Genomic DNA, 23622 nt, shown 5'->3' with positions numbered 1-23622 from the left:
CCTGAGCAGATACTTAATCGACTGAGCCACCAAGTGCCCCTCCAATCAAAAAATTCTAAAATGAGGGGTGCCTGGGTGACTCAGTCGTTAAGCATCTGCCTTTGGCTCAGGTCATGATCCCAGGGACCTGGGATCGAGCCCTGCATCGGGCTCCCTGCTTGGTGGGAAGCCTGCTTCTCCCTCTCCCACTCCCCCTGCTTGTGTTCCCTCTCTCGCTGTGTCTCTCTGTCAAATAAATAAAATTAAAAAAAAAAAAAAATTCTAAAATGAGGGGTGTCTGGTTGGCTCACTTGGAAGAACATGTGACTCTTGATCCTGGGGGTGTGAGTTGAGCCCCACAATGGGTGTAGAGACTACAAAAAAAAATAAAATAAGCTAAAAAAAAAATTCTAAAATGAAATGAGTTGAGAACCTGATCCACGAATGGATGATTATCATATGCCATTATGGTGAAATGATCAAAGAAAATAACAAATGAATAATTCTATTTAATATGCTCCTCTAGGCCCAAAATAAAGCTTATTTACATGATACTATTTGCACTCATATTACTTTAGAATAAGCTATAAATTACCTACTCTCCTTCCTACAACATTATAACAGCTTTCCTATAATGCTAATTTAAACAAAAGAGTAAAATATACACAAACATACAATTACCTTCAGATAATGAAGGGCACGTTCTAACTCATCCTTGGAACAGGAACAGACCAAATGAGAAAAAATATATTTGAAGTTATTTATTAAAATCTCTCTACGATTGACATTTAATTGTTTTCCTAAAGTTCGAATGAGAGCAGAAGCTGCAGGGCTTGCTTTGGCAGCAAGGTCAGGTAGCAGAACTTGTAATGTCCTCTGAAAAAGAAACACTACAATTACTAAAAAGTACATTTGTCCAGGTAATTACATATTCACATAAGTTATATGCAAAAATATTTTAAAATGCCAAATAAATCTAGAGTCCATATATGACTTAAATTCAGATTTACCATTTATTCATTCAACAGATACTTACTGAGCATCTACTATGATTCAGGCACTACAGTTATAGAAACAAAAAAATGGCCAAGGTCCCTGATAGCACAGAGGTCACACTGTAGCTAACACATAAGCTAATACATAAGTAAAGAAGATAACTTTTCATGAGTATGTATTAAAATATACTCATGCTCTTAGGCAGAAGTTCCAAGTTTGATTTATTATTTGGGCTAACTTGGATTTAGACAACAAGCAAGAGTAACCATAAATACAGTATTTTAAGTTTTTTTTAATTAAAAAGTTGAAAAAAATTAAAAAGTTGATGCTTCAATATTAATAAAACCATTTTAACACACTCACCATCCCAACATGGCAAAAAAAATCTGTTTTGATTTTGGTCTACTTCCTTTAAGATCTTATTCATTAAATATATATAAAATTCCAAACATAAAATGGTTGACCTTTCATTTATTCATTCAAGGTGTATCTAAAAAACACCTACTACATGTCAGTCACTACACTAGGCACTGGAGACGTAATAGTAATAAGCCTCAGGCCCTGCCCTCAGAGATGCTTATACCTTACTTGTTTAATACCTTTCAATTTAATATTGAAATGAAGCTATTTTAAGACTGATTTAACATAAGTCTACAAAATATTAAAAATTATTATATTAATGGTTCGTTCTATAACCTAAATATTAGACATTTAGTTTTAGGGTTTTGTTTAGTTTTGCTACTTGGAAAATGCTGCAATAAACACCTGCACTTTTGGTTCCCAGAGTGAAATTACTGAATGAAAAGGTAAGAGTATCTTTATGATCCTTACTGTATACAATCATATTTCCTTCCAGGATTTGGCCAATTTACAAGCAATTTTAAGTTTGTTTAAAACACAGTAATATTGTAGGGAGAAATACTCAGTTCTGACAGTGTGAATCACTATTATAATTTATTAAGGATAATGATAACTTTGCCCTTGCAAAAAGGTAGTAAGATAATCTACTCCATCCATCTTTCAAATCTCAACCCTAATGACATTTCAAAGGCTTCCCAAACCACTCCATACTACAAACTCTGTAATCTGAATTCACAGGAGATCATATATATCAACAGTTCTGTACTATATTACTTTAACTCCTTAGGAATAAAAATGATATAAGACTGTGCATTACCAATGGAACCAATCATAGCACTCGAGACATAAGGGCTCAGTCAACTGAATTAGCATTAATCAATTAGTATTAACTTTTCAGGATAACTAACCATATAAAGCAATAACTCAAATTAATATGAACTTAAATTTTATAACATATCAAAGTCAAAACATGTAAATTTGAAAATCCAGGATCTATATGCTCCTCACTGTACTTGCCAGATTTTCTTTAAACAAGACTAGAATGGAATAAACACAAAATTGAAAACCTCAATTAAGTCAACTACACCTTGCAACTTACAGTAAGGAAACGATTAAGATCAGGAAAGTCAAAAACATTGGCAATTTCAGACAAGGTATTTAAAGCCATTTCTCTCTGGTGAGCCACATCTTGTTTCCTCATCTCAGCATTCTGGCATGGAGTACTAGGAAGTGCTGTCATCTGACTGGAATGGAGGGATTCTACTAAAAACTAGAGCAAAACAATTTGTTAATTTTCATACAAGGAAGGAAATTTAACAAATACTCTCTAAGCTAACATAAAGAACATTATCAGTGCTCTAAACACATTACCTGAATTACCTCATTCAATTTTTGTTTAACAACCTTAATAAGGTAGATTATGTCATAATCTCCCTTTTACAAATGGAGAAGCCATGTTTAGTTCAGAAATTTAAATCTACACCACTAACAAGGCAAAGCCAGTATTTTAACATATCCTAACTTTTCTACCATGAATTGTATCAACCTTTTTAAAAACAAAGTGCCTTTCCACAATATTAAAAAAGTTTATTGCCACTAAAAGGCTAAAAAAGCATTTCTTAATAGATCAACAATAGAGCATAAGTCAATATATTATAAGATGATTTTCCCCTCCCATTTATAATATATATATCTCCAGACCAAGATCATAAAATATAAAACTGGTAAGATTTAGGTTCTCTTATTAAATAAACTGAATAGATCATTTTAAAAATATATCCTTTAGGGGCGCCTGGGTGGCTCAGTGGGTTAAGTGTCTGCCCTCAGCTCAGGTCATGATTCTCAGGGTCCTAGGATCGAGCACCACATCGGTCTTGCTCAGAGGGGAATCTGCTTCTCCCTGTGTCCCTCCCCCGCTCATGTGTGTGCATGCTCTTTCTCCCAAATAAATAAATAAAATTAAAAAAATATATATATATCCTTTAAAGCAAGACAAATAAAATATATATATATATATGTATATATATATAGCTTTTTTTTTTTAAACTCTTGCAAAGTACTGCTATTTCCTATAGTCAAGGCCAGTCCTGACTCTCACCTGACAGATGGGTTTCTTATACTGGCTGAAAAAGTTCTGCAGTTTAACACTCTTAGCTGCAACCAGAGCTCTGATTTCTGTATATGCTGCTCCAGAGACAGATGCTGACTTCGATAATAAACAATGCAATAAATGCAAAAGTGCAAAAGGTACCAAATCTCCTTTTGCTGCCCTAAAATTAAAAAAAGTTATCATCAATGTCTCAAATATAAATGGAAATTCATAAAAAAATACATGTTGATAACACATTTCTTTCTGTATCATATCTATCACACCACCATTTCTAACACAAAGCAAACAAAGAAGGAAGTATACAAATGCTGCCAAATATACCTTCCAATATCCCCTGTTGTAAGAATCAAGGTATCCTTCAACTCATTATTTCTTGAGATTTGAGCATGTGTATATGCTTCCTTCATTCTTAAGACAAAAAGCTAGAATGATAAAATTAACTAGTTAAAGAATTTTTTAGAGCCAGGTTAATGAAGATATAAATGTTTAAAAATAAAAACTATCAACCTCTTTTATAAATCCATCTTCAGAGTCCAAGGATTCCAATATATGCTTGATATTTCCACTAAAAGCCACTCTAACATCCTTGTCTGGATCTTCCATTAAATTCAATAAAGTTCCAAGAACTGTTTTCACATCTGTTTCATCTTCTCTAAAATCAAGGTGCTTACAAAGATGATATAGATTATCTATGAAAGCTAAAGGGTGAGAGCATATAATACCTAATTTAACATATCAAGTATCAAAGTTTTCCAGTAAAAAACAATAAACAATTTACAAAGATTTCTAACTGGCTTTATAATGTCAATATTTAAATTAGAGCACACAGATTTGTGGAAGATTAAATTGAATACTTACAAATTTAAATTTACTTTATACTTAATAAAAGTTATAAATAATCTGCATCTAAAATAAATTCTAGATTTTTTTAAGTTATAAAATGACTAGTCACTTAGATTTTGTAGATCATATTTTACCAAGATAGACTTAAAAGCACATTTCACTAATCCGGGGTGCCTAGGTGGCTCAGTCAGTTAAGCATCTGACTCTTGATTTTGACTCACGACCTCAGGGTAATAAGATCATGACCTCAGGGTTGTGAGATCGAGCCCCTCCTTGGGCTCCATGCTGGGTGTGGAGCCTGATTGAGATTCTCCCTCCCTCTGCCCCTCTCCACCCTCTTAAAAAAAAAAAAAAAAGCAGCACATTTCACTAATCCAAAGAACTGTGAACAGTTGTAAGGGCAATCTTAGCCTTACTGTTAATCTTACATTACAATATTCAGGGAGTCCTAGAAACTACCTATTACATATTATCTTGAAAACCTGAGAACAAGTTGCAATTTACTACCCAAACAAATGGATCTTACAAGTATTTATGTAAATCTCATGCTCTCAACATACTCATATATTACCACTGGAAAAGTGACTAAGAAGATAGCCTATATATTGTCCTCAATTGGGCAAAGTATCTAATTATTTGAAGTTCTGAAGGTCCAAGGTAGTGGCCCGGGACACATTAAGAAGGTCCCTGGTATCATTAAAGAGGATATAGAATATTGAACCTCATGATACTGAACTAAACACCAGGTATCCCCAAGTAAGCTATCATATCAAATGAGCATTTAAAAATCCAAAAATTACTTCCCTTGTTAGTTCTGTGATACAGTCTAATACCAGATATCCCATTTATAAGTAATCATTACATGACCATTGAATCAAGCATGTCTAATTTTTTAAGGCTTCGGGCCTATTCTATCACTGATTTTAAAAAAAAGAAGTTAAAAAGGTTTTAAAGTAGGGTGCCTGGGTGGCTCAGTTGGTTAAATGTCTGCCTTCGGCTCAGGTCATGATCCTAGGGTCCTGGGATCAAGCCCCAGGTCAGGCTCCCTGCTCATTAGGGAATCTGCTTCTCCCTCTCCCTTTGCCCCTCCCCGTAACTGGTGCACGTGCTCTCTCTCCCAAATAAATAAATAAAATCTTTAAAAAAAAAAAGGTTTTAAAGTATTAGACAGATCATAACAAATCACTCACCAAGTTTCACTGGACTAGATATTTTTTTTTTCAGTAGGAAAAGGAAAGGCTTGCAAACAGAAGCTTTTAGTTGAGAAGATGAACATTCGTGTTGAGAAGTGACTTTTAGGCTTTTACAGAAGAGGTCAATATGTCCATGTTCAGAAAAAGGTTCTGTTGAAGAACTTGTCAAATAAAACATGCCATGAAGCGTACACACAAGTTGACCAAGAATAGAGGCAAATTCTTTCTTGACAATGTCAGAATCATCTTTGACTTTATCTCTGGGGAGAAAAAAGAAAAAGTACTAACTAAACCTCACTTTATTTTGTGGTCTAAATAGTTTTGCTTAATTTGGGGCAAAAGTAATAGTAAGACAAAGCATAGAAGGAAGAAAATTTAAATTCTAAAACTAAAATCAACATTTGCTCTATATAACGAGCAATATACATATATTTACATATAGTATGATTTTTCCAATCAAGTTATATATTCAAATTAAAATATTGATACATACATAAGAATCTTGGGCACTCTGTTACATGAATTCTGCTGCTGCAATAAGATAAAAAATCCATTAACACAACTAGCCCGGATTACTTCATGGGAGCTCTGTAGGGCCCAGCTATATATTGCTGTTCTCCATTCAAGGAATATTCTTCTTGGAAACAAAGTTAGAAGAAACACACACCGTGACTGTGCCTGTGGTGCTGAAAAAATTAAGTCTATTAAATAAGATTTCTAAGTGTTAATTTTATTTATATACGTATGTATACAAACACATATTCATTTTATATATGTACTCATTCTTTGTTGTAAAGTAACATTTAAAATACATATAATATTTAATTAAAAGCTCCTTTTTCAAAAATAAAGCATGTGCACTGAAAAAGCCCTATGTACAATCTTACTGGATAACCAGAGAAATGCAACTAAAAAGCACACCCATCAGAGAGCAAAAAAGTTTCTTTTAGTTACCTCAACACTTTTTTTTTTTGATAGCAAACATTTTAAAGTCTGACAAAGTGAGGATGTGAGACAATAGGAACTCTCATATTCTGCTAAAAGGAATGTAAGCCGGAATGGCCTCTTTGGAGAACAATGCTGCAGAATAGAGCAGGGGATGTGCAAATCCTACAATCTGTTCAATTTGTTACTTCTTAGAAATCTAACTCCTTTTTGAATTGTTAAAAATGTACTTCCTTATATGCAAACAATGAATCATGAAACACTACATCAAAAACTAATGATGTAATGTATGGTGATTAACATAATAAAATAAAATTTAAAAAAATGTACTTCCTCTTTTAATTATTGAAAAAAAACAGCAACATGTTAGAAGTCCCACATAGAGATGAGTTAAACCACACACATAGAATTTTGTGACCACTTACAGTAGCTATCTGAAATCCTCTGGCTTAATGCTAAAAGATTAGTGGCAAATGTGGTCAACTTTAAAGAGCCATCATCAGAATGGGAATGAATCCATGGAAGTGAGAGCATTCCACACAAATCTTCCAGAATATGATCTTCAAAAGAAGTTTTCACTACAGAAACACACAACAGGTGATAGATTATATCTTTTTCCTTAACCATATTTACCTATATCTTTTTTCAATAAAAATAAATGTCCTAAACATCAGGTAGAATTATAGCATTTAATAAACAAAGGTTCTTAATATAGAGATGATGTTCTGAGGTCTGTGAACCCAAAGAAATTAAATGTTACTTTATAAAAATATGCATCCATGTATTTTTTAGAAGGATCAAAAGCATTCTTCAGAAATTCTCAAAAAAATTTAATAGTTCTAAATCATTTCTATTGGCTGAAAAAGAATAATAAATCAAAATATTACAGACAAATTTGGAACTTGGAAATTACTGAATTAACTACTGAATTATTGAAATAGAACTGAAAAAGAACAAGAACTAAAATCAAGAAAAAACTGTTGGGTATTCCAAACATTTGTGCATTTAAGCCTCACTCAAAAGAGCCTATTTCTATACTGATGATCTTTAAAAGTTATTTTGTTCTACTGTTTATTTATACGCACCGTGAATATAAATCAGAGCATCATATATTTTCACCACTTTATCAATAATTGCCTCCAGGTCAGGCTTCTGAACAGATTCTAACAAACTCCTACAGCTCTTAAGCACTTTTGTGTAAAAATCCAAAGACATCCAAGTTATCTCTACTGAAGGTTTCTTTTTACATTTCTGTTGACAATCCTTGAAATTATGGCTGCAGCTAAAACATTTTTAAGACACAGAATTACAATGAATTTTGTTATTCCAACCTAATATTGAAGTAAGTCAAAAAAAACTGTGAATATAAAACTAACATAAATTTAAACCAATTCAAAGTAAATATGCACATCAATTAATATGACATTATTATTTTAAGTTCAAACTATTTATGTCAGTCTAAATCACTCTTAGGATTTGGTAATTAAAATTAATCTAGGATATTTAAATGTGGTATCACCAGGCTTAAAAATGACAGAAGATATCCCTGCATAATTATTAACTGCCTCAGTAAAACCCTTTCTTAGTAATAGAGTAGACTGCAGCCTAATCAGCTATTTCCTTAAGTTGTCTCAAATTCCAAATTTAATGCAATCTGAATTAATATAGTTTCTTTAAAATCTCCTTCATAACTTTTTATTGGCTAGTTAAGAGTCAGAAAATAACAGGATAAATGATCATGTAAAAAACTAACTCAGCTTTGGTCTATAACTTGACAGTAAAAATAAGACTACATCTTCAGAGAAGATTCACACTTGTTTCTTCTGATAGAATAATTAACATAAATTAAGAATACCAAACTGAAAAGATAATTCTAATGAGTTCTAAATCCCTACTCTTATTATCAAAGGGAAATGTTCTTTTGACTAAATGTTTGACTAAAACATTGGCTTTTGAGTTATATAAAAATGTGCTCTGCTACTTTCTAATCATGTATGCCCAGGAAAGTTAGTTTAGGCTTCAGATAAAAACAATCTTGTTAAAGAAGTAATCAAGAGGATGACCACCAGTTGACCCTCAAGCTGGACCCAGGCCATCAGAGGCTCCTCACCCCTTCCCCTGTCCTTGGAATGTACACTCTGCCTAATGGTCCCACAGTGGGAGCTGTTCCAAGGACACAGCCTTGAGAGTAAGGTGTTGTTGAGACCATCTGGACTGAATACATGACTTAACCTCATTAAGTCCTCCAAATAAACTTCTAAGAGTCTGGAAAGTGAGTTGAGAGATCAATTTGTCTTTCACAGCTGCCTGAGACAAGCCTTGTAAGTAAGTTCCCTTATAAAACCTGCCACCTACAATCTGGAGTGGTCTGCCTCTTTCTTCAGTCTCTCCTTGCCCTGTGCATATAGGACCAATTTAGGAACCAATAAGCCTCAATTTCTCTAAGCCTCAATCTCTACTTTGTAAAGTAGGTATAACAGCATTTAACTTACAGAACTGTTATGAAGATTAAATAATATATGTATAGTACTTAATACAGTACCTAGCATTTAGCAGGTGCTCAATAAAAAACAAATATCTTTTCCATTTCACTGAAAAGTCTGTGTTCTAAGGTCACACAAATTGAGCAAATAATGAAGTCTCCTAAAGCAATAAAGCCAAATTTATTACAGACAACCCACACAAAAAATACAAGTTATTTTACCAGTCCATGTTTTGATGACAACAATGAACAGTACACAGAGCAGTCAGCTGTAGGACAACAGTGATTCCTTCTACAGTTGCAATAACAGGATTCTTTAGACTACCATATTCAAGGAAAATCTGAAGGGACTCAGCTTTCTGTTTCAGGGCACTCCATAATATGCTCTTTTTGTTCATATCCACATGTTTAATTCTGTAATTAATTATAACCATAATATAAAGACATTCATATTTAGTATAAATTTGGTTAATATAAAATTGGTACAATTAAAACAACTTTCAGGGCTAACTGAAATATGGGAATTCTTTGATCACATTTGTTAATATATTTAAGTTTATTAACATATTTTAAATTGCTGATGAATATGTAATCTGAGATTTTTTTAGATACTAAGAAGTTAAATTAGACAGGCAAATAAAAACTTAAATCTTTTAAGTAACCATATGTAGTCATGTTATCTTTCACATTAGAATGGACTACAAGTATTAAGTATTTTAAAGCATTCCTCTGACTACCTTTAAAAAGAACAACTGCTGTGTATTTAAGTCAAAGCACTTAACTAAAGGTGATTTTTAAAAGTGAATAAAGTTTTATTAAATGACTAAATACAAACTGAATGAAGGTCATACTCCTCAGTCTGTTTTGGCGGTCTTCTGGAAGAGTTTAGAGATGAGCTGAGTCGACGCCTTTTGGCTGATATTCCATCACTATCACTGCTGAGGCTTTCCTGTTGAATTTGGCATTGAACCTTCTCAATGATTTCCATACTTTCCATTTTTAAGGCTGCATAAAGTGGGCCCAACAAATACTGAGAAAGAAAAAATTCAAAAACTATGCCTTAGGAAATACATTATTCAAAGGCTGCAAAAATTCATTAGGTTATAAGTTTTCTATTAGGGTAAACTATTTTCAGAGTCTCATCAGGTAAAACAAAGACCTAAGTTAATCTGTATAATTTCACAATCTATAAACAGACATATATATGACTCTGTATCTAGAACTATGGTTCTATAGTCCTAAAAGTCTTAAGACAAATTCTCTCTCTAACCAGTTTTTCCCTCTGTCAAAATGCTACAAAGAGGGGCGCCTGGGTGGCTCAGTTGGTTGAACATCTGCCTACAGCTCAGGTCATGATCCTAGAGTCCTGGGACCAAGCACTGGGTTCCCTCTGCTCCTCCCCCTGCTCCTACTTGCTCTAAGTAAATAAAATCTTAGTTTAAAAAATGCTACAAAGAAAAACTCTCTAAGGGAATTACTAACCACTTTCATACTACAAATCCAGCAAGGTAAAATATTTACTCAAGTTACTGTATATTTTATTGTACTGCCCATCTCTCACAGCCTGCATAATTTGGCATGACTAGTACTATGTACCCACAGGTTTTCTAAACGTGATTGAATATAACCTGTCAAAGATAAAATCTAGGTGAGTGCTTGAAGGTTTTGCAATTAAGTTGATAACTGGTCCCCTTTTAATTAGTAAGGCACTAAACATGCTTACACTTCACAAATTCTACTTTAAAATATCCTACTCCATTGGCAGTTCATTACCAAATTAGTGAAATCCTTCTCAAATCAAAGTAAAAGTTCATAATAAGGAGCCAAAGTGGATTGTGAAAAAACTCATTCCATTCTGAATATACGTTATTAAAGATATTCTATTTTCTCATTGTTACATCTTACATATATGCATACCCTTACATTATAAACAAAATACATAATACTTATCAAGTAACCTTAAAAATGACTTACCTCTGCATCTACCTGAAATCCAAGCACATCCACAAGAACTCTACAAATGTTTCTCACATAAACCTTCCTGACTTGTAAAGCAGATTCATACCCAGCTGGCACATATTTAAGGAAATACTGCAGTAAGTGGCACAAAGCTGCTTTTAGCAAATCAGACTTAAGCTGCATAAGCACACCATCTTCAAACATGACACAGAGTTTTTCCAGCAGCATATTTAAATAGACAGGTTCAATATTTCTATAAGCTTCTGCTTCAAAGGGGAACAGTGTTTTTATCAGCTTTGATAATGGTTCTTCATAGAGTTTCAACTGGTCAGCATCCATTTCTACAAGATGTTTTAATAATCCCAAAAATGAGCTGAAGAAAGTGCTTGCTGGTTGTGCTGGTAATCCACCAAGCTCAAAGAGTTCAGTTAAAAGGCTAATTGCTAAGGATTTAATTTTTGGACTACCATACTCTAGCAGAATACAACCTATCCGCCAAAGAAAGAGTTCTTGCCTTCTAAAAAACACAATTGCAACAATACGAATAAGAACTGTTAATAAAGTGACTTCAATAAATTCTAAATTTTGCATGTTCACCAATTGCAAAGGAGCTGGTTGTAAATATCCCACATGTTCATCTAGTTGACTTAAAAATCGGCTAACTACCACTGGCCATTCCACAAAGTGTCCCATTGCATTTTTTCTGTGGAGGTAAATCACATCCTCAAAAAGATGTAGTAATTCCTTTGTCAGTACTCCAAAAATTGCAGGGCTCTTGCTTTTAAAAAGAAATAATAATGAGCAGATAACTTCACTGATTTTCTTGTGTAACATATGACAGGATGGAGTTGCTGCAATCCGCAGAAGTCTTGTTATGATCCAATTACTGAATTCTTTGAAATAAACAAAAAAGATATTAAATAAGTACATCAGAAATGCTAATTTGCTAAGTCCTTGATGATTCATTTTTTTTTTAAAGATTTTATTTATTTATTTTGACAGAGACCGAGAGAAAGAGCACACAAGCAGGGAGAGGGGCAGAGGCAGAGGCAAGAGGGAGAAGCAGGCTCCTCGCTAAACAAGGAGCCTGATGCGGGACTCGATGCCAGGACCCTGGGATCATGACCTGAGCCGAATGTAGATGCTTAGCCAAATGAGCCACCCAAGTGTCCCAATTCATTTTTTAAAGTAAAACACTAACAAAATAGTCTAAAACATTCTCTACACAATGGAAATATGGTAATTTAGTACCAATTTTGGAGTCAAAGTCCTAACTTTCCACTTACGAGTTGTGTGAATTTTTCATCTCTAAACCTTGGTAACTTTGTCTATAAGAAGGAAATAAGGGTTACCATGAGGATCAAGTATGATAATATATGTGAAATTCTCAGCATAGTGCTTGAGGTTCAACAAATGGTTACTATTATCATTCCTTCAACAAATATTTATTGAGTGCCAACTCTGCCCCAAGTGCACAAAAACAAATCAGTCATAGTCCTCATGAATATTATATAGTTTCTCAAACTTAAGAGATACATTTTATATCATGACCCAGTCTACATACGCATATTTATTTTAAATATATGAAACAAAAGTTTCATGAAAAAGTATTTATTACATGCAATGTATTATGGTATTTTCTAGTCTATTATATTTTATATTCATAACCTACTAACCAGTTGTGACCTGTTGTTTAAAAAAGTGTGGCAAAGGGGCACCTGGGTGGCTCAGTCAGTAAAGTGTCTGCCTTCGGCTCAGGTCATGATCCTGGGTCCCTGGGATCAAACCCTGCATGGGGTTCCTTGCTCAGCGAGGAGTCTGCTTCTTCCTCCCCTTCTGACTCTCCGCCCCCGCCCCCCTCTAGTGCTCTCTCTCAAATGAATAAAAAAATCTTTAAAAAAATAAAATAAAAAAGTGTGGCAAAGAATATAGACAAACAGGTATTTATAATCCAGCTTAATAACCACTATGAAAGAAGAAATGCAGAACACAGTACAAACAGAGCATAAAGAAGGAACAACTAAGCCAGTGCTAGGGCAGGCAGTCAGGAGTTCTGGTCAGAAATTATAGACAAGGGCGCCTGGGTGGCTCAGTTGCTTAAGCGACTACCTTCGGCTCAGGTCATGATCCTGGAGTCCCTGGATTGAGTCCCGCATCAGGCTCCCTGCTCAGCAGGGAGTCTGCTTCTCCCTCTGACCCTCCCCCCCATGTGCTTTCTCTCTCTCTCATTCTCTCTCTCTCTCTCTCAAAAATAAATAAATAAATAATCTTTTAAAAAAAAAAAAGAAATTATAGACAATAAGGAAATACAATGAGTAAAAGCATGGATTTTCCAATAAAACTTTGTTTATAAAAATAGGCAGCCAGCCCCTGGGCCACAGATTGCTAATGCCTGATCTAAAAGAGATTATCAAAAACAGAAAAAAGAAAACTGCTCAAGTGTTCAATGGCAAATAAATTTGATTATTTCTGTTCCATCCTGGGTACCTACTTCATAACAAAAGAAAACAATAAAGATGCATAAAACAAAACTAACCATTACCATTTTGCTCCCTTAAATTTAGAGCAAATCTGACAAAAATATGTATAAAATGTATGTTGTATTTCAGAAGAGCAGAAGAGGGTAGATTTCATAAAACCAATTGCAAATGAATGCACAAATAGCAGGACTTACCAATACAACTGCCTTTGGCCTCATTTTGCCCTTGGCTTCCATTCACATTTACAAACATAAGTGGGGAGGACTTCATTATATGCTGGATGAAATCAAGCAACATCACAGAGGTTGGCTGAGAGTCAGTTTTCTTTACAAGTTCTAGAGCAACTAAAATGATAAAAGATTCATTTTAAAGAGTCATGACAAATTAGATGGCAGTCCTTTTGTTAAAAAGTAGACTTTGGTGACCAGAACTGTGTCCAGTATAATATTCATGATAAATGGATGGGACTAAATTCTACAATCCTATCTAATTTTAAATGTTTAATAAACATGTACATTCATCTATTATACACCCATTCACCAAATATAGATTAAAGGCCTACAATATGCTTGACACTGTACTAAAATCTGAGTGGGGGAAAAAAACCTCACCTGATTAGGTGAGAGAATCAGACAAACTAATAATTATAATATGGTATGTTAACTGCACCAATCCACAATAGAGGAAGCAAGTGTCTGCGAAGAAGCTGTAAAGGAACTGATTCCTAGATGATGAGAATTTGGTCAGAGGGGGGAAGGGCAAATGGTCTAAACAGGGACAATACCATATGAAAACACATCTTGCAAGTATTCAGTAGTCCTTTGTTATTTTTCAGCAACTCTTAATTTCATAGATTGAAAAAAGGCTGACTATTTTAAGTCATAATATCTGTGCCAAATTTGGAAGTAAGTTTATATACTATGAGCCAAATGCTACACTATATTACCCCTTCCATGTAATTTTAACAGATATGACAAATGTGACACCATCTTGCCAAGTTGGTAATATTTGTCTTTTAAATTGCCACAAACAGGAAACAGTTGCTTCAACAACTCACAAGATCTTTTTTTAATTTTATTGTTATGTTAATTACCATACATTACATCAGTTTTTGATGTAGTGTTCCATGATTCAACTCACAAGATCTTATTACCTCCCACAAAGTCACCAACTCTTAGAGTTTTTAAACGGCATTTGTTTCTCAACCACTAGTATAAGACCTAGCTAAAACGGGGTCCACATCATTGGAAATGGCCAACTATTTTTCATCTATTCTAATATCTTATATCAAAGAAGAACGCCATAGCAAGCAGCAGAAAATCTAGATAACAAGCAGGAAAACAGAATTACTTTAAATGCCTAACTCACATTATGTAATAAGTTAATACCGTAAACAAGTTGCTTGAAAATAGTAACTATCATAAATACTAACTTTACATTTAAAACTACATGGACAAAAATGCTACCATAACGTTGTATAAATAAAAAAGAAAACAATTTAATTCATAAAATTTATATAAGAAATAACTGTTTCTTACCAACATTTACATCTGTAAGTATTCGGTCAATGAACTGACATAAAATTTGTCTTGGCTTCTGTACAACTGTATTATAGTCCTCTGGACTGGCACTAAAATACAAATAAAAAGTTTTTAAGCCTTAAAAAGACTCACAATTTCATTTGTAAAAGATTCTCGAATTTTGAGTTTTTCATTGTATCCTTCTGTTTAAAAATGAAAGAAAAATTTAGGGCGCCTGGGTGGCTCAGTCGTTGGGCGTCTGCCTTCGGCTTGGGTCATGATCCCAGGGTCCTGGGATTGAGTCCCATATCGGGCTCCCTGCTCAGCAGAAAGCCTGTTTCTCCCTCTCCCACTCCCCCTGCTTGTGTTCTTGCTCTCGCTGTCTCTCTCTCTGTCAAATAAATAAATAAAATCTTTAAAAAATTTTTTTAAAAATTTAAAAGAAAAATGAAAGGAAAATTTAAATACGCATTACTGAGTTAGAAGGAAAAAAACATGCTAAATGACACCAGAGGCACCCAATAGGCAAAATCTAGACCTGCCCTGCCCAATATAGTAGCCATTATTTCTATAGCTATCGAGCACTTGAAATGTGGTTAGTCCAAATTGAAATGTATTTTAAGTATAAAATACACATTGGATTTTAAATATTTGGTACCAGAAAATGTATATCTCATTAATAATTTTATATTAATTACATGTAGAAATGATATCTAGAGAGTTATATAAAATATATTATTGAAAATTACTTTCACCTATTTTCTTTTTACTTTTTGTCATGTGGCTACTAGAAAAAAAAATTTTTTTAAGATTTTATTTATTATTTGACAAAAAGAGAGACAGAGAGACAGTGAGAGCAGGAACACAAGCAGGGGGAGTGGGAGAAGGAGAAGCAGGCTTCCTGCTGAGCAGGGAGCCTGATGCGGGGCTCAATCCCAGGACCCTGGGATAATGACCTGAGCCAAAGGCAGATGTTTAACGACTGAGCCACCCAGGAGCCCCGAGAAAATTTTTAATTACACATGTGGCTTGCATTTTATTCATATTGAGCTGTGTTGATCTAGACTTTTAGAAAATCTACAGAACACAGTTTCTTCAACAAATGAATTAAGGGGGAAAAAAAGAGGAGAAACCTATAACAAAGACTTAAGAGCCATATCAATCAATTACAATCTATGATCCTACAATGGATTCTGATTTAAAAAAAAAACTAAAAAAAGCAAAACAAAACAAACAAAAATAAACTATTAGCAAACTGTATATGACAACTGGGAAAATTTAAACACAAGCTAGATATTTGATGTTATTAAGAAATCATTCTTAGGTGTGATAATGGTATTATGGTATGTTTAAAAAGTCTTTACAGGTAGGGCGCCTGGGTGGCTCAGGTGGTTAAGCAACTGCCTTCGGCTCAGGTCATGATCCTGGAGTCCTGGGATCGAGTCCCACATCAGGCTCCCGGCTCAGCGGGGAGCCTGCTTCTCCCTCTGACCTTCTCCCCTCTCATGCTGTTTCTCTCTCTCTCTCTCTCTCTCAAATAAATAAATAAAATCTTAAAAAAAAAAAAAGTCTTTACAGGTAATATTGATATTTATAGATTTATAGATGAAATGATGTCTCGAATTTGCTTCTAAGTAATCTGAGTTGACAGGAAGGCCATGAATAGATAATTATTGGGTTAAATGGGCAACTGATATACCATTTTCCCTTCTTTTGGATGTCTGAAACTTTCCACAATGAAAATTCAATAAAATATTAGGGAAAATTACATGTATTGAGTATTGGGACCAATCAAGAAAAGTAAATATTAAGAGAATATATAATAATTAAGCAGAGCAATTGTATCTTAGAATCCTGAATGAACTGAACTTAAGCTCCATGATTTGGTATAAACCAGCAAAGAACTGAATGTATGAATATAGTAGAAAGTCTGTATTCTACCACACAGGATGAGAAATTATACAGTCATTCATATAAACAACCACCATTTATTGAGCACCTATAATGCGCCATACTAAATACCAGAAACTACTGCTGGGGTAAGTGAAAGACAAGTTAGTGGAGGAGACTGGTTAAGTCAACCTAGGCCTCTATCCAGGGTGGACTGTGAGGCCATTCACCAAAAGAGTTAAGATAGGAGGAAGCACAGGTCCGGGGAGAAAAACAAAACCAGTTTTAGAAATACTGAGTTTAAGGTCTCAAAGGAGCAACTAAATGGGATGCACAAAAAGACTGTTGGAATTAAAGTTATAGTCCTTGAGGGGTGCCTGGCTGGCTTAGTCAGTAGAGCATGTGAGGCTTGATCTCCAGGTGGTAAATTCAAGCCCCACGTTGGGCGTAGAGTTTACAGAAAAAAAAATTTTTTTTTAAAGCTCTAGTCCTCAAGAAATATCTAGCCTAGAAACATAGATTAAATTATCATTATATAACAATACCTATCAAACAAGACTAAACACACTGCATTATTGCATACTTTCAAAGCAGTATAATACGGATATTAAACCCTAATTTGCATATGAGGCTGACATTCATGGAAATTATATAATCTACTACTATTATAGCTAGTGGTAGTGGAAGCCTTGAAAATTAGTGCAATATAAGAAGTAATAAGGAAGTCAAAGAGAGAACCCCAAGTTAAAGTTAAAGGGGCTATGAAGGAGAAAGGGAAAGAGCCAGAAAAACAAAAAGAAAAACCTTAAGAAGCGTGTTCTAGAAACCAAGGTTAGAATTTCGAGGAGCGAGCTCTAGACATGATCAAATTAAATTTGTTTGTTAAAATGTCCTTTGAATATATTTTTTATTATGGTCAAATATACTTAACATAAAATTTATTTTAACCATTTTAAGTGTACAGTTCCGTGGCATTTAGTATATTCACATTATTCTATACCGTCACCACCATCTCCAGAACATTTTTATCTTCTCAGGCTGGAACTACTAAGTTATTGAAATTAACAAATACTGACAAGTAATATAAACCCTAGGTATATAGAATCAAAGACCAAGTAGTTGTATTTGTACAAGAAAGTGAAAAAAACTTGGTGCTATTTATCTTATTATTTAAACCAGCATTGGCCCATAGAAATAATGCAAGTCACATGTGCGATTCAAATTTTTCTAAGTAGCCACATTAAGAATAGAAAGAAACAATTTTCATCATAACAGTATATACAAAATATTTTTGAACATGTAATCAATATTAAAATTATTAGAAACTGTTTTACCTCCATTTTTTTTTTTTTTTTTTGACGCTGACTCTTTGAAACCCAGTGTGTATCTCACATTTACAGAACATCTCAATTTAGATAAGCCATAGTGGCTACATCTGGCTAGTGGCTACCATATTATATGACACAGATTTAAATATAACAAAAAATTTTAAAAGTCTAAACTTACAAGGTAACATCAATTGTTTTAGACAAAGTCAAGAGAGTTTGTCTTTCTAAACCAAGTGTAATTTGGTAAGTATCATTTAGAAATGTGAAATGAGGTGTACTGGGAGAGGAATCAGGACTATGGGTGGTGGTGAGTTTTCTACAAAGTATAATTTTCTATAAAGACAATTTATATAATTTTTATCAAAATTTTTGACACAAAATCAATGTGTTATTTTTATCAAAAAAATTTTTTAAGTAGGCTCCCTATCCAACGTGGGGCTTGAACTCACAATCCCAAAATCAAGTCACATACTCTATCAACTCAGCCAGTCAGGCGCCCCATTTCTATTCAGTTTTTCAAAAAGGTGAATTGATTATCATTCATTAGATGTACTATTAGAATACTCACTCATGGGAGAGTGGGCATTTCTTTTTATACAAGCTCTATCTTGGAACTGACCTAAGAGGGTATACTTAGGAGGAAATTTAATTCACCTGAAGGTTGGATACATTAGCAAATACTTGATTACCTCCTCTGGGACAAGGATGAAATACCAGGTTAACGAAGGTATCATGCATCAACCCTAAAAATATTTGTAGATTAAAAGTTAAAAAAGTAAACAGGTAATTTTAACACAGCAGGGTTAAGTATTAATAGAGCCAAAACAGAGCACAAGAGGGACAGAGCCCTGAGTAGAGCTTATCAGTCCAGGCTCCCTGAAGGAAGTGATACAAAGCTAAGTCCCTAAAGGGCTAGGCAGGTAAAATAAGGGAAAGGAGGAAGTATTCCAAGCAGAGGAAACAGCATGTGCAAAGGCTCAGGAACAAGAACACAGGCTGCTCTAGAAACTGTTAAGGAGTTCTATATGGCTAAAGAAGAGGGAGGCAGTAATTGGACATGAAGCTGAAGAAAAACTATAAGGTCCAAAGCTCAAAGAACCAACTAAAGAGTCTGGATTTTGTACTGAAGGCAATGAGACATTGAAAGGTGCTAAGTAGGAGAGTGAAGGGTAAATGTTCTTGAATTCAATTATGTTATTTCCCTGTTTAAAACATTCCAATGGTTTCCCACTGCACTTAAATCTAATTCCTTATTCTGGTCTATAAGGTACTAAAGGACCTGGCCCATGGCTACTCCTCCACCCTTAACTCACACCAGTCCCTTCCTTGCTTCCTATGGCTTCACCCTTCTTCCTATTTTTTAAAATAGTAGGCTCATTCCCACCTAGAGACCCTTAAACCTCCCATTCAATCTCAAGACACTTCTCCCAGTTTCACATGACTGGCTTCTTCTCACCATTCAAATTTCCTCTAGTGGTTAATGTTGATGCTTCCCAGGCTTTCATCTCCCTCCCATTGCCCCATTTAATATTTTAATAGCAACTATCATTATCTGAAAATATCTTGTAATTACAAAGTAATATTAAACAGGAAGGTCAGACAAGGCCTTTCCGAAATGACATCTGAATGGAACCAGTCTGTTTAGAGAGAAGAAACAAGGTGCAAAGGACTGAAGGCAGGAATGACCTTGATGCATACAAAAAATAAGGCCAATGTCACTGGAGCAGAGTAAGGGAAGGATATGTGGCCTTGAGGTCAGAAGCAGGCAGAGGTGAGATTATGCAGGACCTTAGAGGCCTTGGGAGAAGTTTGGATTTTATCCTAAATGTGCTGGAAAACTAACAGAAGGTTTTAAACAGAGGACTAATGCTATATAATCTACAATATAATTTATAGCTGTTAAAATCATCTTGGTTGCTGAATGAGAAATCCATTTTAAGTGGGTAAAATGGAAATGGAGGGATTAGCTGAGAGGTTACAGTAATAGTCTAGATAAGAAATTATAAGAATAGCAGTGGAGACGGTGAGAAGTATTGAAGGTAGGGTTGTCAGGACTTGCTGATAGATTATTAAGGGATAAGGGAAAGAATCAAGAAGAACCCCTAGGCTTTTGGTTGGTACATTTACAACAACCTGGGGAAGGACAGTAAAGACAGTAAATCAAGAGTTCTGCTTTGGATGTTAATTTTCATTTCAGGTATAGATGTTCAACAGTAAGCAACCTAATAATATCTCTGGGTAGAGATATAAATTTGGGAGTTGTCAGCATATAGATGATATTTAAAGACATGGGACTGGATGAAGTTATTTAGGAAGAGAGTAGAGATGAAAAGAGGACAAAGGATGTAGCCAAAGCACATGGGGAGGCAAGAATGATTCCTACATTTCTGGTTTTGAAAAATGACTGAACATGGTATCATTTACTGAGATATCCCTACCTCAGTGAATGGGAGGGGAAAAAATTGGGGAGGGGGGATATGTGGACAATATGTTGTATTGGCTATGTTGAGCCTTTTTTTTTTTTTGAGAGCACTGGAGTTTTGGGGGGGGAGATGGAGAAAGAATCTCAAGCAGACCCCCCCCCCCACTGAGTGGGGAGCCTGACATAGGGCTCAATCTCATGACCCTCAGATCATGACCTGAGCCGAAGTCAAGAGCCAGACACTTAACCAACTGAGCTACCCAGGTGCCCAGCTATGTTGAGTCTTAATGGCATGTGGGAAACCCAGCTAAAACTGCCAGTATACAGTTGCATAAATATTCTATAGGAAATGGATGTGGTTTGGAGAAACATATTTGCAATCATCAAATAGATGGCACATGAAGGCAGGAGTGGATGGGATCACCCTGAAAGACTATGCAGAGAAAAGAGTGCTAATAGCAAAAAACAGAAGCAAAATTTATTACTGAGACAGAAGAGCCCACACATTAGAACAGTTAACATCTCACTCTTTTCAGAATCGAACTGCCAGTCAATTAATGAAAAAAAGGGGGGGGGGGGACGAAAAGGACTTGATGCCTTGAATCTGACACCCAGCTCTGATAACTGCTATCTCTTTGACTTTGGTTCTTTAATTTCTGTGACTCAGTTTCTTACTGAATGGTGATAAAATGTACTCCATTCTACATCATGGAGATACTGTGAGACTGAGTAGGCCTGAATGAAGCAGTTGAAATGAGAAACTCATGACAGTTAAAAACTATTATTATAGAATTCTCTATGGGTCATTTTTTTCGATTCTTTCCCTCAGAATAGCCACAATTAAATGAAATGAAAGGTAACATAAGCTCTGGTGATGTAAGAGACTATAAATAAATCCAAGATACTATTATTTTTACTAACAAGTCTCATAAAGGAAGAAAAAAGAGGGAAGAAAAGTATTAATTAGTTGATTCTACATTAAAACAAGATGGGAAAAAAAATATTAGCTTCACATTGAGCCTGAAAGATGAAACCTGTACATCAGTTTTCTAAAATGAGCATGTGTATTCACGTTACTTTATAAAATGTTAACACAGGGGCACCTGGGTGGCTCAGTCGGTTAAGCGGCTGCCTTTGGCTCGGGTCATGGTCCCAGGGTCCTGGGATGGAGTCCCGCATCTGGCCCCCTGCCCGGCGGGGAACCTGCTTCTCTCTCTCCCTCTCTGCCAACTTGTGCTATCTCTCTGTCAAATAAATAAAATCTTAAAAAAAAAAACAAAATAAAATGTTAACACAAAGTATGCTTGCAACATTCATGAAAAGTGAAAAAACACAAAAACAGAATGATTCCGTTAAGACAAGTGTGGTTCCTTCATTTATCCTCTTATTTATGTGATTGAGTAAGACTAAATACCCTTGTATGGCCAAAAAGTGGAGATGAACACAACTGCACCGCAAAAAGAAAGGAATTAAATATCCCATGGATATTATATATATCTATACACATACATATACATACACACACACATATATATATAATGTCAGTTCTGACTTTGTGTGCTAAGTTTTCAAACAGCTTAAAAAATTGGGAAGCAATTTTTCCGACTGATGGTTCAACTGCAGTTGTGGTACAAGCCCACTTTTTTCTTGTTCGCAGTGGGTTACAACTTAAAAAAAAAAAAAAAAAAGCAAGCAAAACAAAAACCCTGCCTTCCTTAGGCCTGGCTGAAAGTTGCGAGTGTGCTGAAGGGGGTTGGCAACCATCCACATCCCTCCCCTCCCTTCAGGTGGGATACTGGTTTACCTGATTTTACTGTTCGGTTTACAGAAAACAAGCTTTTGCAAATGAAACAATATTATTTTCACATTTTGGCATCATTCTGTGCACATTTATATCTTGTGGACGTTGTGGCAGGTCCCTGGAGTTTTTGACTAAAATAACGGATTGAGGACTGGATGGCCAACAGGAAATGGGTCCTATCTTCAGAACGGCCTATGGTTTCATTCTGAAGGAAGAAACCAACTACCTTTTCTGGGATTGGCCTTCCTTGCACAAAATGAGAACCAGTGATTTTTCTTCTAAAAGAGGCAGTTCGGGTCCAAAGGTAAAGCTAAAAACCCAATTCCTTCCGGAGCGATCACAAATAGAAACTGGGGAAAGTTCATGGGTCAAGCCCCTCATCTCAGGAAAGAGGTTTCCAGGAAGCAAATGAGTGTAGAAAGTGATCAGAAGGGGCCGTTCCCTCCAGCTGCAGGGGACAAGCCCCGGGTTAGGGACGAGCTCCCGGGCGCCGCTGAGGTATGGGGTCGGCGAACGCCTCTCGTTCCCTGAACCGGCTTCCCAAAGGTCTGCGGCGACGCCTCGCCTATTTTTAACCACCTCTCTGAAGAAGTGCTGAAATGAGTCTCGAAACATCCACAAGGGCCCGGGTTGAGGGTTTCCGAGCCGGCACGCGCGCGGCTGGGGAGGGAGAGCACGTGAGACGCCAGCCTGGCCGGGCGGAAGAAGACGCGGGACTGGGAGCGGGAGCGGCCAGGCCTGGCCCTACCTGCCCAACTCCCGCAGAGCGGGGATCATAGACGCCAGCTCCAGGCCGTGGTCGCCCATGCTGAGGATGCGCCGCACTCATCAACGGCGCCGACGCAGCCTCCCAACGTCTCTCCAGCTAGCTCTGCCGGGAAGGCGCGGCGCCCGACGGTAACCCGCCAGGCCCAAAACTCTTCCCGGAAGCCGCTGCTGGTCCTGCCCCGTTAGGCCCCACTCTTTTTCCGTGTAGGACCCGGGGGAAACCGGGAGGCCGAAAAGGGGTGGAGCAAGCAGACGGAGCACGCGCAGGTCAAGTTTCTCACTGCGGCTCGGGTTTAGGGCGGAACGCGGGGTGGCAGTGATTCGCGACAAGTTTTGGTTTTTACCCGCACCCTTTGCTACAGCTTGGGTGTAGCAAAGATCCCCGGTTCTGGAGAAGAAACAGGCTTGACGGGCACTAGCCCTGCCTCCCTCGCATCACAAAAGTGAGAACTGAGGGGCGCCTGGGTGGCTCAGTTGGTTAAGCGACTGCCTTCGGCTCGGGTCATGGTCCTGGAGTCCCGGGATCGAGTCCCACATCGGGCTCCC

General features: G+C 36.1%; 1 protein-coding gene across 7 annotated transcripts in view; it reads right to left on the bottom strand.

The window, feature by feature from the left end:
• Positions 1–23268, bottom strand: part of ATR (ATR checkpoint kinase) — a 96275-nt gene extending 73007 nt beyond the window's left edge. For 2 of the 7 annotated variants that reach the window (XM_025881170.2, XM_073899023.1), the window contains exons 1-15: positions 23057–23261; positions 14886–14977; positions 13542–13691; positions 10883–11760; positions 9760–9938; positions 9131–9322; positions 7512–7708; positions 6852–7004; positions 5975–6167; positions 5479–5741; positions 3953–4143; positions 3767–3867; positions 3434–3605; positions 2435–2605; positions 661–855 (exon numbers count right to left, since the gene is read on the bottom strand). In XM_025881170.2, coding sequence (XP_025736955.1) covers positions 661–855; positions 2435–2605; positions 3434–3605; positions 3767–3867; positions 3953–4143; positions 5479–5741; positions 5975–6167; positions 6852–7004; positions 7512–7708; positions 9131–9322; positions 9760–9938; positions 10883–11760; positions 13542–13691; positions 14886–14977; positions 23057–23115 — 3186 coding nt within the window. In that variant the 5' untranslated portion in view covers positions 23116–23261. Of the gene's footprint in view, positions 1–660; positions 856–2434; positions 2606–3433; positions 3606–3766; positions 3868–3952; positions 4144–5478; positions 5742–5974; positions 6168–6851; positions 7005–7511; positions 7709–9130; positions 9323–9743; positions 9939–10882; positions 11761–13541; positions 13692–14885; positions 14978–22311; positions 22512–22534; positions 23017–23056 lie in introns of those variants that run through there. The other 5 variants (XR_012380275.1, XR_012380271.1, XM_073899040.1 and 2 more) reach the window with 5 other exon arrangements.
• Positions 23269–23622: the final 354 nt, after the last annotated feature.

Source organism: Callorhinus ursinus, unplaced genomic scaffold (assembly GCF_003265705.2).
Source record: "Callorhinus ursinus isolate GAN/ISIS: 27379988/994484 unplaced genomic scaffold, GSC_fseal_2.0 scaffold1, whole genome shotgun sequence".
NCBI classification, from domain to species: Eukaryota; Metazoa; Chordata; class Mammalia; order Carnivora; family Otariidae; genus Callorhinus; species Callorhinus ursinus.
This window is presented reverse-complemented; position numbering and strand designations above follow the sequence as displayed.